General features: G+C 44.3%; 1 protein-coding gene across 1 annotated transcript in view; it reads left to right on the top strand.

Moving 5' to 3' along the window:
- The window catches only part of cacna1ha (calcium channel, voltage-dependent, T type, alpha 1H subunit a), a 56,457-nt gene that overhangs the window by 35,459 nt on the left and 4,344 nt on the right, over positions 1 to 16,654 (top strand). The window contains exons 15-28 of the mRNA XM_031577115.2: positions 688 to 1,074; positions 3,188 to 3,288; positions 3,399 to 3,522; positions 3,870 to 3,938; positions 4,587 to 4,768; positions 5,706 to 5,832; positions 5,934 to 6,059; positions 7,828 to 7,917; positions 8,414 to 8,606; positions 10,865 to 11,016; positions 11,378 to 11,487; positions 12,864 to 12,997; positions 15,165 to 15,235; positions 16,135 to 16,213. Of these exons, the coding sequence (XP_031432975.1) occupies positions 688 to 1,074; positions 3,188 to 3,288; positions 3,399 to 3,522; positions 3,870 to 3,938; positions 4,587 to 4,768; positions 5,706 to 5,832; positions 5,934 to 6,059; positions 7,828 to 7,917; positions 8,414 to 8,606; positions 10,865 to 11,016; positions 11,378 to 11,487; positions 12,864 to 12,997; positions 15,165 to 15,235; positions 16,135 to 16,213 (1,945 nt within the window). The remainder of the gene's footprint in view (positions 1 to 687; positions 1,075 to 3,187; positions 3,289 to 3,398; positions 3,523 to 3,869; positions 3,939 to 4,586; positions 4,769 to 5,705; positions 5,833 to 5,933; positions 6,060 to 7,827; positions 7,918 to 8,413; positions 8,607 to 10,864; positions 11,017 to 11,377; positions 11,488 to 12,863; positions 12,998 to 15,164; positions 15,236 to 16,134; positions 16,214 to 16,654) is intronic.

Raw genomic sequence — 16,654 nt, 5'->3', positions numbered from 1 at the left:
TGAACTGTAGGAGTAATGGTGTTCAGTGTGTGTGTTCAGGCTTTGCAGAGCCTCTCTGAGTTTAGAAATGGACCAATACATTGTGGTGTTCACTTTCAGCTAGGCCTCCGCATCTAAAGCAGTTTATAGTTTAGTACAATCAGAGACACTGGCTCTCCATTGCAGCTTTCCTTGTTCCTCGCTGGATGAGTTCCTTTTCAAGGGTACTCACCAGTCTATGTGATAAACTGAAGTACACTTTTGAAGAGGTACATAAATTGAGTGTATTTCAGGCATGCTTGGGCCTCGTTCAGGGAGCTCAGTTTCGAGAGTACTAACCAGTCTCTGTAAAAATTTGTAGTAGTTACAAAAGTTTAAAGTATTACAAAAATATCTCATCGGTAGAGTGTGGCATGTGATGTTTCACTCACTAAGTAGTGTGCTTTTGATGCACAAGGCATGTACAGAAATCAGGGATACAGAATTTGCAGGCAGAGATTTGGTCATATACACAGGCTATGTAGCGAAAGGCTACTCTTTTGATGTGTAGCCTGGAACTACACACAAGCTACCTGAAAATGGATTACCACAAAGGACGTGGTCTCACTATATTTAGGGCTACTCATGGCAGGGATGAGCCTAGCACTTGTGCTCCTGCTGAAGTCTGTAAGTGGCTCTCTTCTTCATCACCCTCTTCATCACCCACAGAGCAGCCCCCGGAGGTCCCCCTGCCACCCACGCGGGCCGGGCAGTAACTGGGGCAGCCGCAGGTCCAGTTGGAACAGCCTGAGCCGCGCCCCGAGCCTCAAGAGGAAGGACACGTCCGGGGAGCGGGAGTCGCTCCTCGCGGGGGTAGGCAGGGGGAGCTTCGAGGACGACGAGTCTGAGGGAGAGGGAGCCGGGAGGGCGGGGAGCGTTGCCGGGGGTCCCGTCCAGAGCCCTGGGTCTCTGGACTTCCCAGATATCCAGCTGGGGTCGGGCCAATACCAGTCGGGGGAGTACCATGACTGCAACGGGCGCGTGATGCACATCCCTCCCAGCGCCGGCTCCGATCTGACCAGGGAGGACTCCAACACCGACGAGGACCTGGAGGAAGTGAGTTACATCATACACATATGAACATTCGTGTGTGTGTAACCCCTCTGAATTTGTCTGCGTTGTGTAGTTTTTTCATAGAGAAAGCCGGGAGACGTGGGTGAAGTTCTCCAGTTTATTCACCTGGCACAAACAATATCACGGGACTCCTTAGCACAGCAGCATGGGACACCTTACAGTGTGCTAATCGTGACTCTATATCCCCGAACTCTGATACATCGTTAATTCAAGTTTAATTACAAAGTAATATATCTAATTGAAATATATACAATAAAACACAAAACATGTACCTGGTACAAACAATATCACGGGACTCCTTAGCACAGCAGCATGGGACACCTTACAGTGTGCTAATCTAAGAGGGAGATTAAACATTAGCTATTCACACGTGTGATTTTGAACATCGATTAAAATATACATTCAGAGGTGCATAATTCCTAAACCAAACACACTATTTACATGAGGATATAATGTGGAACACCTCTCTATAATCAGTATGGATTTAATACATTCAGTCATTGTATTCTAAAATAATAATGTAGGAGCTCTCTTTATGCACAACTCACCGTGACTCTATATCCCCGAACTCTGAGGAGAGCCACTCTGTACAACATGCCTAACCCCTAGAGGCCACTATTTCCCCAACAACATGACTTATGCACATGCTCAGTGTGATTAAATAGCACAAAAAGGATGCAAGTGGAAGAAACCAAATCTTCACTGTTACATGTGCATACTCTGTCAAACACACACACACACACACACACACACACACACACACACACACACACACACACAAACAGACTCACAGTACTATCCATATTCTTGTGCTCACGCGTATAATTACACACACCAAACAGCAGTCAAGTAAAGACAAACGAATGTACACAATGCACACAGACACACACTCTGCACACAGACACACACTCTTCCTTTATGTTATGATCACCCATCTTCCCGAGTGGGTGCGGCTCCCTCTGCTCGGTAGCGTTCTGTCTCCAGTGGTAGTGCCATCCCCTGGGTCGCGCGGAGAGTAATTGTCACGTGGCGTGGCACTAAGTGCACACTCTAATTGGGTTTCATGCGACATGGAAAGTGACCTCTGGCGCTGAAAGCAGTGCGATCAGGGGCAGCGCTGGAGCCTGCAGAAGTGCTGGAGTTTGGAGAGCTGTGTAATGGGTGAAAACAATAGGCTGTCTTTCCCTACGGGCAGATTAGAGTGGGATTGGAGGGTGCTGTCTTTCTGAGTGTGTGTGTGTGTGTGTGTGTGTGCGTGCGTGCGTGCGTGCGTGCGTGCGTGCGTGCGTGCGTGTGTGTGTGTGTGTGTGTGTGTGTGTGTGTGTGTGTGTGTGCGTGTGTGTGTGTGTGTGCGTGTGTGCGTGCGTGCGTGCGTGCGTTCGTGGGTGGGGGTGTGTGTGTGTGTGTGTGTGTGTGTGTGTGTGTGTGTGGGTGTGTGTGTGTGTGTGTGTGTGTGTGTGTGTGTGTGTGTGTGGTGTGTGTGTGTGTGTGTGTGTGTTGGGTCGTAAGACTAGTGAAGAGGGGTCCCATGCCACTTCATGCTCTTGTGAAGGAGGGAGGCCTACTGTGAGCTACATCTATAAGCAGTTTCAAACAGCCCTCCTCATACTGAGGTTTGTGATTAAGGAGACAAAAGTATATATATATATATGCTCAACAGCATCCCAGACGTAGCATCTGGCATTTGCATTTGATGAACTCTGCCAGTCATTTCCTGTGAAAAATATTCTGTCATGGCTATCTCTCAAGAGAGCTGCTGCCTGTTGTGGCTTTAAATATAGATTAGGTGATTGCTGTTGTTGTTGCTGCTGCTGCTACTGTTGTTGTTGTTGTTTCTTGATGACGATGGGGTTCGTCTTTGTTTCAGAAGGTAGTAATTGGATCTTGGCATTATTAGTGGTAGTGTAGCTGGAAATACTGACACTTATCACAGCTTTTTAAGGGTAAAATTTGACCTCCGCGAAGGACCATTAAGCATTATTAGTGGTAGTGTACATATGTTACATTCATAGAAGTCAACAGTGTATAGATTTGCTATAGTATATCTGCTGTTTCCAGCTGATGAGTGTTTCTGTGCCCTTCTGTCCTCTCTCAGGGCTACTGCTACCGAATAAAGAAAGCTCTGGAGTCCTATAAGCCTCAGTGGTGCGTTGATCACGAGGACTGGGCACTGTACATCTTCTCCCCTGAAAACAAGTGAGTAGGCCGATGTGTTCTGGTGGTAACGGAGCCTGAAGCTTTTTTCCGCCGTCCTCTGGGCTGTTCAGTATGCCTTATCTCTCCTCGTGTCTCTTCCCCCTCGCCAGGCTTCGGAAGGCTTGTCAGAGAGTGATCCAGCACAGGCTGTTCGACCACGTGGTGCTGGTGTTCATCTTCCTTAACTGTATCACCATCGCTTTGGAGCATCCCAACCTCGATGCCCAATCCACGGTAAACCTGTAAACTGTAAACTTTCATACAGATCAACGGCCAGTGTATGTTTCACTGTAATGGAATTCATTTGAATGCACTTTTGCACAAGTGAGACACAGTTGATTGTGCAGCGCTAGACATGTCTTGACAGTGTCTTAACGTCCCTGGTGAAAGGGTCTGACAAAAACATGTACATGCAAATAAGGCATGGTAATTTGCATAGTCTAAGTGACTCTACTTTAGCCTTTGGCAGTGAGGCTCAGGCTGCTTACTGAGTCCTTGTAAAACAAACCGCCAGTTATGTGGTGAGCATGTTCATAAAGAAGGCCTATTTAATAATCTTTATTTTTCTTTCTCCCTCCCAGGAACGGTGGTTTCTGTCTATCTCCAATTACGTTTTCACTGTGATCTTCATTGCTGAAATGGCTGTGAAGGTGTGTAGAAAACCTACCTCCTAACACAAAATGGACGTTATTCACAACATGCAGTCAGGATTTTATTCAGTCAAACCTTTTTATCCAGCTTGTCACGTACATCAGTCAGTCACACACACTCTCTCTTTCTCTCTCTCTCTCACACACACTCTCTCTCTCACTCACACACACACACATTCAGGCCTCATATCTGCTATATTCTGCTTGCGATACATTATCGATACACTGAAACCAAGTATTGATATATTTTTTTCAAACTCAAGACAGTTTGAAGTGACTTTTTCACATACTAACCATTCTGGTTCTTCGGAGCATCACTTTACTCTGCCATCAAGTCAGGGTGTTGATAGAGATAGCGGTAATGAAACGCAATTTTAACTGGTAGCGATGAAGACAAAAATAGACAAGAATTTACAGTTACTGGCTGATATTAGAGTATACGTTGCATTGTTTCTATTTTGTGAAATGGGATACCCTTTCTTCTTCGCCGATGTTGTAATATGTCAATATCGCAGGAAAAATATTGTGATAAATAGGTACGTGAGTTAATCTGTGATTCCCACTCCTATAGTAAGAAGCTTTCATAAGTATCTGGTAAGAAAGTGAATGCTTGCCCTTAACAAGTCCCCCCCCCCCCCCCCATGTCAGGTGGTGGCTCTTGGTTTCTACTCAGGAAAAGACACCTATCTCCAGAGCACCTGGAATGTGTTGGACGGCATACTGGTCTTCGTGTCCCTTGTCGACATCGTGGTGTCCCTGTCCTCTGGCGGGAACCGCATCCTGGGAATCCTGCGAGTGCTCCGTCTCCTGAGGACGCTGCGGCCACTCAGGTGCGCCCCGGGCTCGTCCAGAGAGACCAGCCGGGTTTCCATCCATCCTTCTGAAACGAATTTTGAACATTCGAATGGGAAATCCTAAGTGGAAATGCTTGAAATTCACATCTAATCTTGTAAATCGAATAAGAAATGAATTTGCTAGAGTGGGGTGGATGGACTCCCTAGTCGCATAGGGTAAAATGTGACTTTCTTACGTGTTTTTGTTAATATTGCCCTGACAACCACAGGCGTTCACAATTCCTGCCATTAGGAGAGTGTCAATTTTTTAATTGCATAACACAGCTGATGGAATATTAAATATTGTATTGAGTTGGATGGAAATCCAGCTTGGGACCTCCTCTGTGAAAGCGGTTGATGCTGCTGTTGTCATGGTCTTAGGCAGGTTTGAACCTATAGAGGCAGTGGGTTTCATAGATGTGTTTACATAGATGCTTGATTTGCCTTTTGATGTGCCTTCATCAGGGTTTCACATCATTTCACCCAATGACATCACATATTATAAGCTACATGTCAATATTACCCCCAATCGATTTTGAGCAAACCAAAAGTTTTTGGTTTATAAAATTATACAAACGTTTTATTCATGAGATGTGCAGTCAGCCGCTTTAAACCCACTCACTCTGAAGTCTTGATCTATTAAATTTGGTCGTAAATTGAATTGTATCTCATCGGAGCCTGTAGTGTGAAAATACAATGGTACATTTTTATCACCCATGAGAACTTTTTGATGTTCTGACATATTGAATAGAATATGGTTTATGAATGAGGCCCAAAATATTTTCAGATTTTTTATGAAAACACATTCAATTCAGTAATACAAAGGAACAAAGAAACAACACTAATCAATAGGTCTGGGGTCATGTGAAACATAATTGTATTGGTCTGTACTTGTGAACTTCCCTGAGAAGGTCTTGATGCTGTATTCAAACAGGCTAATCAGTCGAGCTCCAGGCCTGAAACTGGTGGTAGAGACCCTGTTCTCATCATTGCGACCTATCGGAAACATCGTATTGATCTGCTGCGCATTCTTCATCGTCTTTGGCATTCTGGGAGTTCAGGTAAAGGCCTGCAAAAAGGCCTCGTATTTCATTGGAGGTTGTTTGTTGAATAACAAGAAATGGCATGAAATCGTTGAAATACTGACACTTGTTTATCACAGCTTTTCAAGGGGAAGTTTTTCCACTGCGATGGACCGGACATTAAAAACATCACAACCAGGCTTGAGTGCGAAAACAATAAATATCGATGGACACGGAAGAAGTACAACTTTGATAACTTAGGCCAGGTGAGAATGAAGACTCTGGATCGCATAGATACAGTTCCTTCCACAGTTATAGTTATAGACAAGCCTGGCAAAGATGAGTAAAAAGGGTGAATTAGCTTCATATGTCACACACAAAAAAACAAAACAAAGAAACATGAGAAACAGAGAACCAGAGAAACATCAAGAAATAGTAATTTTTAACAAATTCATTTGCACCACAATTATTGGCACCCCTAGAAATTATTGTAACAGCAGCATTTTTTCCATTTATATGACTTTTGATCAGAGTTTTTTAGGATCTTTCGAGCAGTAATCCATTACTTCCAGTTTCACTGGGGTATGAATATGAAGTTACACAGATTCCCTTATTCATTTTTCAACATGGGAACAGTAAGAGAACACACAAATCAAATAGGGAAAAGTGTGATCACCTTCATAAATCAGGGAATGGCTGTAACTAATAGCTACTCATCTGAAAATACCCATATCTACTGTTAGGGCAGAAATTGATACATTCCAATCAAGTGGAACCTACGCACAGTAAGGGTGCAGATGTCAGCTCCATGCCAACAGATCTCACTTGGAGGGCATGCCAGAAAAAAGCCTTTCCTGTCATTTAACCACAAACATAAGTGCCTGTAGTTCAACGCTACTGGGACTTTGACTAGAACCGTGTTCTGTGGTCAGATTAAATGTTTTGGCAACAAACACTCATGGTGGCTTTGGTATAAAACAGAAGGATGACTATACTGAAAAGAACCTGATCCCCACTGTTAGGTATTGTGGAGGGTCTGTGGTGTTGTAGAGCTGTTCCTCCAAAGGCCCTGGGAATCTCGTTGGGGTACATGGCATCCATTTATTTTTGGGCTTTTATGCCTTTAATTGATAGTTCAGTGAAGAGTGGGACAGGAGATGAGAGGGAGAAGAGGTGGGGAGTGGATAGGAGAAATGACATCGGGCCGGATTCCCGAGTGTCCTCCATGGGTGTCAAGCCCGAATGTGGTCGAGGCTACTGCTGGCGCCACAGTTCCCCCCTATACCAGGACTTTTTAAATCACAATCTGGCTTCCTCTGCCAAGAAACTAAAACTGGGGCATTGTTGGACAATAATCAAAAACATATGCCCAGATTTACCCAAAAAATGATTTATTGCACAGAAAAATCAAGCTTCTGCCATAGCCATCTCAGCCCCCTGACCTAACCCCCATAGATAGCCTACGGTATGAGCTGAAGAGGAGAGTACACAAGAGAGCACCTAGGACCCTGGGCAATCTAGAGAGATTCTGTCAAGAGAAATGGTCTCAAATTCCCTGCTCTGTATTCCAAACCAAAATGTTACAGGAGAAGCTCTGTGCAGTTTCCCTGGCAAAGGGAGGTGGTGCACAGTATGAGATGCAGGGGTGCCAATAATTGTGTCACATGCGGTTTTGTTAAAAATAATTATTTCTTGATGAGATTTTCTTTTTTCAGAATTTATTTTCTTCAATTAAAGGTTGGATATGCATCATTATTATCAGTGTGAGACTACCGTAAGCAAATTCGCCCCAAAAAACTTTTTCTTTAACTTATACTTACTTGGGGTGCCAATATGTGTGGAGGGGGGTATAGATACATACATTGAATGAGTGATTTTATTTCATTGTAACAAACAGCATGTAACAGATACATATCACCTAACTAGTGAAACACCAGATGCCTTGTTATCATAGGCTTTGCCAAAACCACTTACAATTTTATAACGGCTAGTTGTGGCTAATTCTGTGGTTAATCCTTCTGACTTTGTCCGCAGGCTCTCATGTCCCTGTTTGTGTTGTCCTGTAAAGACGGCTGGGTGGACATCATGTACGACGGCCTGGATGCTGTTGGAGTGAACCAACAGGTGGGTGGCTCTGTGGTTAGTAAGTCAAAGGTTGGTGAAGGACAGCTGGCGGTAATTAGAGGTGTGATCAACAAATATGTCACATGTACTGTCAAGGCTGATTAAGTTGAGTCAAGTTTACACTTTGTAGGCAGAATATGACATGAATGCCAACATTAGGGCCACACAGCTGGAACAGTGAAACAACCTTTCAGAATTCACCGGTGTCAAACAAGTCAAAATATCATTATCAACACCAAATTATAGTAGTTATGTTTTTTTCCTTTTTGTTGTTTGTTGGTTTGAGAGACCCTATGGTGTACTTCCTGTAACGAGTTTTCCTTCTCTCTCTCTCTCACTCACTCTCTTTCTTTCTATGTTCTTCTTTCCCTCTTCCTCACTCTCTCCCCCTCTTTCTCTCTCTCTCTCACGCTCTTTCTATGTTCTTCTTTCCCTCTTCCTCCCTCTCTCTTCCTCTCTCTTTCTCTCTGTCTCTCTCTCTCTCTCTCTCCCCCAGCCGGTGCGTAATCACAACCCGTGGATGCTGCTCTACTTCATCTCCTTCCTGCTGATTGTCAGCTTCTTCGTGCTCAACATGTTCGTGGGCGTGGTGGTGGAGAACTTCCACAAGTGCCGGCAGGACCAGGAGGAGGCAGAGAATGCACTGAGGGAGGAGAAGAGGCAGAGGGTCATGGAGAAAAAGCGCAGGAGTAAGCCCAAATGCTGGTCTGGTCGGTAGTCTATTTTTCTGAGTACTGCCTGCTTCCAGAGCCTGAGAAAAGACAGTGAGCTAGTGGCACATGGTGGATGGGGAGGGGGATTGGGAAGCGGTGGCAGCCGGGCAGTTGTCGATCCAAGCCACCGGCCAAAAGAGGGGTTCGGTGGACTGGATCCGGCGATGGCCCGGTGGGCTGGAGGCGAGCTGCCTGACCGGAGGGTTGACGGCGTCGCTGCTCCGCTGGAACACCGCTGACGCCTGTAAACAGGGCCCCTCTCCCCAGCCACGACGCGGGGCGCAGCATCCGCTTGACGACCCTCCTTTGCGCTCACATGCCTGTGTCTTCTGAATGCACCTCAAGAGATACAACCGGGATATGCGGGAAAAAAACTGATCTGACATTGAAATTTGGCAATAACATATTTATTTTTCTAGTATTCAGTAAAATAGAGGAGAGAGAGAGAGAGAGAACAATAGAGAAGTGTCAGAAAACCAAACAGAGGCCTGGAGAAGTTTTTTGAAGCCGTGTGGATATCTTTGCATCAAACTGATAGAGGCCTTTGGATTTGGAGTGTTCTCTGCAGCATGGGCTTGCATGTTCCCCTGTCAAACTCTGCATGATAGCAAGTCTTCAAGGAGAAACATACAGGGTCAGTCCGAAGAATGCATGCCAGTGGTGACCTTGTTTGGTGAATCAATGATACTATGGTCCAGATGGAACCTTCTGGAAACTGCATATGGGGGATTGGGATGTAGATGCAAGGGACATAGCCCCGAGCGCCTCGCTCCTTCTCACTCTCACAGCCCCCTGCACACCCAACACGTGCACAGACACACACACACACACACACACACACAGGCACACACACACACACACACACACACACTCACACACACACTCCTCGGAAGCTTGAGAGACCCACAGGCGGCAGCATTAGCGGGAGATAATGGAGACTCCCCCAAGGCACCATAAACGTCACTCTCGCTGTCTGTTCTAATCAACGGCATGCGAAGAGACTACCCAGAATTAATTCTGCCCCCCCTCCCCCCCCCCACAAATGCTCTCCTACCGGCGGCCATTGTGGTACATGATCCAATGAATAAAGGATCAGATGATAACACTGTTTTGTCTACATATGGGCACATGCCGGGGGAAGCTGGTTGGCATACAAGGCCCAGCCTGACTAATGGTGGTGCTCATAATGGCTGACAGCTTTATCCACACCTGTCACACTTCTCCCCGGGACCATTTATTTAGCCACTGGATTAATGGCGGCTCTCATCGCGAGCCATGCCATGTTACTCGTGAGCCGCCGAGATAATCTCGCTGTCCCATATATCGTAAATGCAAGGGAACCCTTTCTTTCTTTCCTTAGAGGCAAGGAGAGGGATTGCTGTAGAAGCGTAATCAGATGTAAAGGGATTCAGAGGTGGATTTCTGTAGTTTAGTGGCTATGTCACCCCACCGCATCGGTCCTGAATTTCACCAACATGAGGCAACTGAGTCGCTGTGTAACCCATCACTAATATGATCACTTTCATGGCTCCTCACAGATCTAATGACACAGAATCAGTTTATTGACTAACAAGTTTTTCTTTTAATTTAATTTTTCATTTAACTTTTTTCTTCGTAACCCACTGAATGGCTCCATTGACCAATTAATCATAGATTGTGCATGCACACGGCTGTAGAACAGATGGGGTTGCCAAAGGCCTCTCTCCTCTCGTGGTAATATATTTTTTTTACCAGTAAACATGCTAAACATGGCAGACTCAGCAAGATGGATTAAAGTAGAAATGTGTCACATTTACCACGAGTTTTTTATGCACCTCAAAATATAAATGTCTTACTAAGTGGCTTACTGTACAAACCTCTCACCCATAGCATATTGACAAATATTTTGGCAAACATTGCTAACATTGTACAGTCAATGTTCTGTACAGAGGAACCAGACTCAGAATACTGTTTTTTTACACACTTGGCCAAAGACAGTCATGTTTACAGTGGCCTAATCTGTCAAAGACAAGTGCATGCTTGGAAACCACAGAAGAGTTGGACACGCACGCAAACTTCTGGCCTGTAAAATTTGACCTCTGACCCTGCTCAAGCATTTGACCCCTCTTCTGTGGTGTTTGGCCTTATGGCTGACATGCTTTATTGGCGGTGCCTGTTCCCCAGTGTGACTGTGTGCACGAGCGCCTCTGTGCTGACAGCTGCTTTTGTCATGTTGTGTGTGTGTGTGTGCACAGAGGCTCAGCAGAAGCCCTACTATGACGACTACTCGCCCCTCCGCCTCTCCATCCACACACTGTGCAACAACAACTACCTGGACCTGTTCATCACCTGCATCATCGGCATCAACGTGATCACCATGTCCATGGAACACTACCGACAGCCTAAGGTTAACCCCCTCATCCTCATCCTCATCTTCATCCTCTCTCCTTATAAATCCTCCTGTTACCCCCACCCCCCCCCATCCTCTCATCTGTACTTATCTATCCTCTCTTGTTTATTTTCTCTCGCTTAACTTTTCTTTTCAACCATCCATTCTGTTCTTTGCTGTTTATTATGTCTGTCACCTCTTTTCTATGTCTTTTTTTTCTTTGTCTCTTTTCTGTCTTTGTTATTGTTTCCTGTTCTCTCCTTCACCTTCCGCTATCATAGCTTGAATCTTTCCTGCATTGTTCACTGTCATGATTCGTTTCAGGTGTCCCTGACTGCGTTTTCACAGAGCCATATAATAATGTCTCTCTGTTCTGTAGTACCTTGACAAGGGTCTGGCGTACTGCAACTACGTCTTCACGGTCTTCTTCGTCATCGAGGCCCTGCTCAAACTCGTCGCTTTCGGCCTCCGGCGGTTCTTTAAAGACAGGTACAGAACCGAGCAGTCTTCCGTGCTCATCACGTGTGAGAACAGAAGGCGGACTTCAGAGTGTGGTGACTGTTCTAGTCCACGGCGCTATGCTACACTTCACACGCTCCAGAGGAGACAGACACACAGACACAAGACACATGCATTCAGTTAGTTTGCACAAGCCCTTTCTTCTCCCGGCTGGTTGTTGCTGTTGTTGTACATGATGAGCATCCAGACACTAATCTGAGGCAAAAGCATGGAAAAAAGGATCCTTCCATTTAACAATTTAACAAGTTCATGGAGGCTTCCCCCGAGGCCGGCCTTAAAAGCCTTGCCGTGTTCTTCGCCATGTTGGGTTATGATGCCTCTCAGGCTCTCAGCCTGCTCCTGTCATTCTGAAACCCTTCGGCAGTAGAACTGTCACCTTGTGTGAGTGTCTGTTGGGACTCTCTGCCCCCCTACCCCCCTCCACCACCCTTCCCACATTACAACCCCCACCCCCCCACAAGATCCTAATGGAGTGTGTAGTCATGTGTTCCAAACCGGCTGCATTAACACAGGATGTGTATCAGGATATTAGACAGGACACAAGATCCCTGTATTGAGGAAATTAAATATTAGTAAAAAGGCATAACAATTGGCCTGAAAATGCAGTCAACTTGACTAATCCACCAATTCTAACTCCATCAATTCCTAGACATAAACACGGCCCTGTATTTAGATCAAATATTTGACCCAGGTCTGTATTTCCTGTGTTATTGATTATTTTATGAATGTTAATGTGACAGTACAGTTTAATGATCTCTTAATCACTTGTGCATAATGCATTAAATTACAGCATGTTTAACTGTGTGATTCATAGGTACCCTGGATTTGGATAAAACATTAGTTTCAATTAGGAAAGACTGAATGAAATGAAATTAGATTTAATATCCAGATTCTCATCACTGCACATTTACATGTGGATGGTGTAGACGTTCAGAAACCAGAGACATTCAATTAGCTGTTTCCTGTTAGACCCATTTAGCATGCTGTCCCTCATCAATGCAATAAGTCTTGCAATAAATCTCCCGCACACGCACACACACACACACACACACACACACACAAGCATGCACGCATGCATGCGCACACACACACACACACACAAGCACACTGATCTTGTAGTGTGTATTTTAGATTTGCTATGGCTAAATGGTTAAATGGCTAAATGTATGTATCAATCTGATAAGTTGATGTGTGTATGTGTGTGTTGGTGTTTATGTGCATACGTGTGTGTGTGTGTGTTTGTGTGTATGTGAGTATGTGTGTGTGTGTGAGTGTGTGTGTGTGTGTGTGTGTGTGTGTGTGTGTGCCTGAGTGCGTACAATAATGTTTTCATTGCCCCCTGACAGATGGAATCAGCTGGACCTGGCCATTGTCCTGCTCTCCATCGTTGGGATAATCCTGGAGGAGTTAAAGATGAACTCCGTGCTTCCCATCAACCCCACAATAATACGCATCATGAGAGTCCTGAGGATCGCCCGAGGTACGGCCCGTGTCTGCAGTGTCTCCTCACACCACACTACCCTCCTCCACGGCCGTGGCATGCTCAGGGTGGTGGTGTCAAAAGTGATGGACAGTGTGTATCCAGATCATGAAAAGATTTACGGGGAGGGAAAGAAAATTGTGAAAGTGTCTGTGTGTGTTTTTTTTCTACTTTATACTGATTGGATTGCCTGCCTGTCTGCCTGAACTCAGCAGAGGTGTGATTGGGATCTTTAGGTCACACATCTATACAACATCCGTCACTCCCTTTGTGCTTCAGTAGTAGTGATTCTGAGGGAACGTGTGGCGTGTTGAGATGACATGGTCCTCCTGTGTTTCCGCCTGTGCAGAACTGATAGCATTGCCTATGTGAACTAGTTAAAATGTCTGAGAACTGAAACACACCTCAGGGCTGTTGGTAAGAATGACTTTGCTGAATGTCCTTTTTTTGTTACATTTACAGTCTTTTACAATCAGTTTGGAACTTCATGCAGGTCTTTACGTAAAATATCGAAATACTGTAGTTGTCACTGAAGAGGTTTCCCCAGTATTACTGTGGTATTTGTGAGTCATTTACCACACTCAATAATCATGGCATCTCCAGTATTGTGAGATCAGAAAGTTTGTTCTCGTGTCATGGCAGATGCTCTGCTTGAAATATTTGCAGGGTGTGGGGGATTGCAGAGGTGGATAATATATTTACTAAAGATTCTTTTTTAACGATTCAAGGTGAGGGAGAATATTACAGTACTGTAAATGTAAAGTTTATTAAAAAACTGACAATTACAGAGGAAACAATGGATCAGCATTTGGGCCACAGTAGACTTCTAGTACTTTTTTGTACTATAGTATACCACAGATATTTTAGCATAGAGCCATCATGAAGCACATTACAGCATCTCAGATGTATTTGGTTGGTTGTACAACATGCACTGCTTTCTTTATTTGCAATGAAACACTAATCCATGCAAAAATATGGCGACGCATAATGTACACCTTTCGCAGTGTTTGAAGTTGTGTGTGTTTCTCATTCATTGTATTTTGAGTGATAAGGCGGAGAAAATTTGCTATAGTTATGGTCACTTCTGGGTGAAGTATGAAGTGTTTTGGTGGTTGAAGTGCATATTGCACCAAAAGTGAACTGAGGTGTGTGTTTGTAAAGCACACTGTGTGAAAAGTTATGAAAAGGTGGACATGCTATTTAGACAAGCGTGAAAATGATTGTAGAAAAAAAACTGTAAATGGAATAAATCTGTACAAATTTTTCTTCAATAATCCACAGAGTGCTTGGTGGCAGTTATTTAAAATGGTCTGCATATTTGTTCTGATTCGATCAGTGATAGACTTTCTTTATTATCTGATGTCGACTGCTCTTATCTTCTGTAGGTAGATTACCCCAGTAACATAAGCTGCTGGATGTCACTATACTACACACCGCACTATAATAAAACATGTGCACAATCTTATCACAAACACCAGAGCACCTGTGTTTTCATTAAAAGCACAACTGTGGCTATGTTCTTTTGAATATATAATTTGAGTTCCAGTCTTTCCAGTCTATTTTGCACTCTATAATGGTGCACAGTTATTTGAATTATCTAACTCTTTTTTTTGACATAGAGGAGATGCCATTACTCAAGCACATAATCCATTTGGAATGGAAGAGAGAATGGGAATAAGATAGATAGATACTGTAGATAGATAGATAGATTGATAGATGGATACTTTATAAATCCCGAGGGAAATTTAGGTCATCCAGTAGCTTATACACATATACACTTATACACCGCACCGACATACATACATAAATCACATATACATAGGGAGAACATATTCACACGGAGTGTTTCCAGATACAGGAATGGGTCTGACCCTATTGTACAGAGTGCAATGATTGTGACAGTGTCTGTGTCCAGGAGGAAAGTGTTCTTGTGCTGCTGGTGTGGATAGTGCAAAACATATAATGTTCTTGTGCTTGTGTGGATGGATAGTGCAAGATAGTGTTCTTGTGCTTGTGTGTGTGTGTGTGTGTGTGTTTGGAAAGTGCAAAGAGGAAAGTGATAGTGCAGAATATGTAAGAATAAGATGGTTTCCTGAGAAGAGGGGTAGATAAATTGAGATGAAGTGGTGATGTAACGTGAACCGTTGTTCTGTTCTGTTTCCCACAGTGCTGAAACTGTTAAAGATGGCCACAGGCATGAGGGCTCTGCTGGATACTGTGATGCAGGCTTTACCTCAGGTATAATCCACCTGTGTGTGTGTGTGTGTGTGTCTGTTTGTTTGTTTATTTACATACATTTATTTAATGCATACATAATCATATGCTATATGATCTGGGTCTATAATGAACCATTGTGTTTGTATGGGCAAGATAGAAAATACAATACTAAATGCTATACAGAATGTGTCAGAGTGTGACGTGTGTGTGTGTGTGTGTGTGTGTGTGAGAGAGAGAGGGTAATATGACAAATGTGTATCTTTTATGATCAGCTCTTTTTGGTTATTATTCTGTGCACCATTCAGTGTGTCTGTGTGAGCGTGTGAAGGTATGTGTGTGTCTGTTTGTTTGTTTATTTACATACATTTATTTAATGCATACATAATCATATGCTATATGATCTGGGTCTATAATGGAACCATTGTGTTTGTATGGGCAAGATAGAAAATACAATACTAAATGCTATACAGAATGTGTCAGAGTGTGACGTGTGTGTGTGTGTGTGTGTGTGTGTGTGAGAGAGAGAGGGTAATATGACAAATGTGTATCTTTTATGATCAGCTCTTTTTGGTTATTATTCTGTGCACCATTCAGTGTGTCTGTGTGAGCGTGTGAAGGTATGTGTGTGTGTGTGTGTGTGTGTGTGTGTGTGTGTGTGAATGTGTGTGCGCTGGCGCTCATGATTGATCGCTCAATATACTTTAACTCACTAATGCTCTCTCTCTTTCTCCCTCCCTCCCTCTCCCTCTCTCTTTCTCTCTTGCGTTCTCTCTCTCTCTCTCTTTCTCCCTCCCTCCCTCTCCCTCTCTCTTTCTCTCTTGCGTTCTCTCTCTCTCTCTCTCTCTCTCGCTCTCTTGCGTTCTCTCTCTCTCTCTCTCTCTCTCTCTCTCTCTCTCTCGCTCTCTCTCTCCGTGCTTTAGGTGGGGAATCTGGGCCTCCTCTTCATGCTGCTCTTCTTCATTTATGCAGCGCTCGGAGTGGAGCTGTTCGGAAAACTGGGTCAGTGCCGCTCTCTCATCCCATCCGCCTCTCGTCCCTAAACGCTCGCTCAGCCAACGCTACCCAGCGCTTTTCAGCGCTCACTTCTTTATATTTCACTTGTATTAAAACAGGGAGATAGTGTAGCGATTTGAACAGTGAGAGCTCAAGGGCAGTTATTTTACAGATAGACTCACACCACTGAAAACATCGCTTCTCTCAGGCAGTGCTTTTTTTTCTCCTTTTTTTTTTTTTTACAGCGGTAAGGGAGCAAATTGAGCTCAGGCAATCATCTTGAGAATTGAGCAAGTGTCCTGCACTGAGAAACCTTCCATGTGTTTGTGTGTGTGTGTGTTTGCAAGAGTGTATATGTTTGTGTGTGTTTGTGAGGGAGGGAGGGAGAGAGAGAGAGAGAGTGTATTTGTATGTGTGGTTACCCATGGGGCTTGATCAGGCTCCGCT

Source organism: Clupea harengus, chromosome 1 (genome assembly GCF_900700415.2).
Source record: "Clupea harengus chromosome 1, Ch_v2.0.2, whole genome shotgun sequence".
Lineage (NCBI taxonomy): Eukaryota > Metazoa > Chordata > Actinopteri > Clupeiformes > Clupeidae > Clupea > Clupea harengus.
This window is presented reverse-complemented; position numbering and strand designations above follow the sequence as displayed.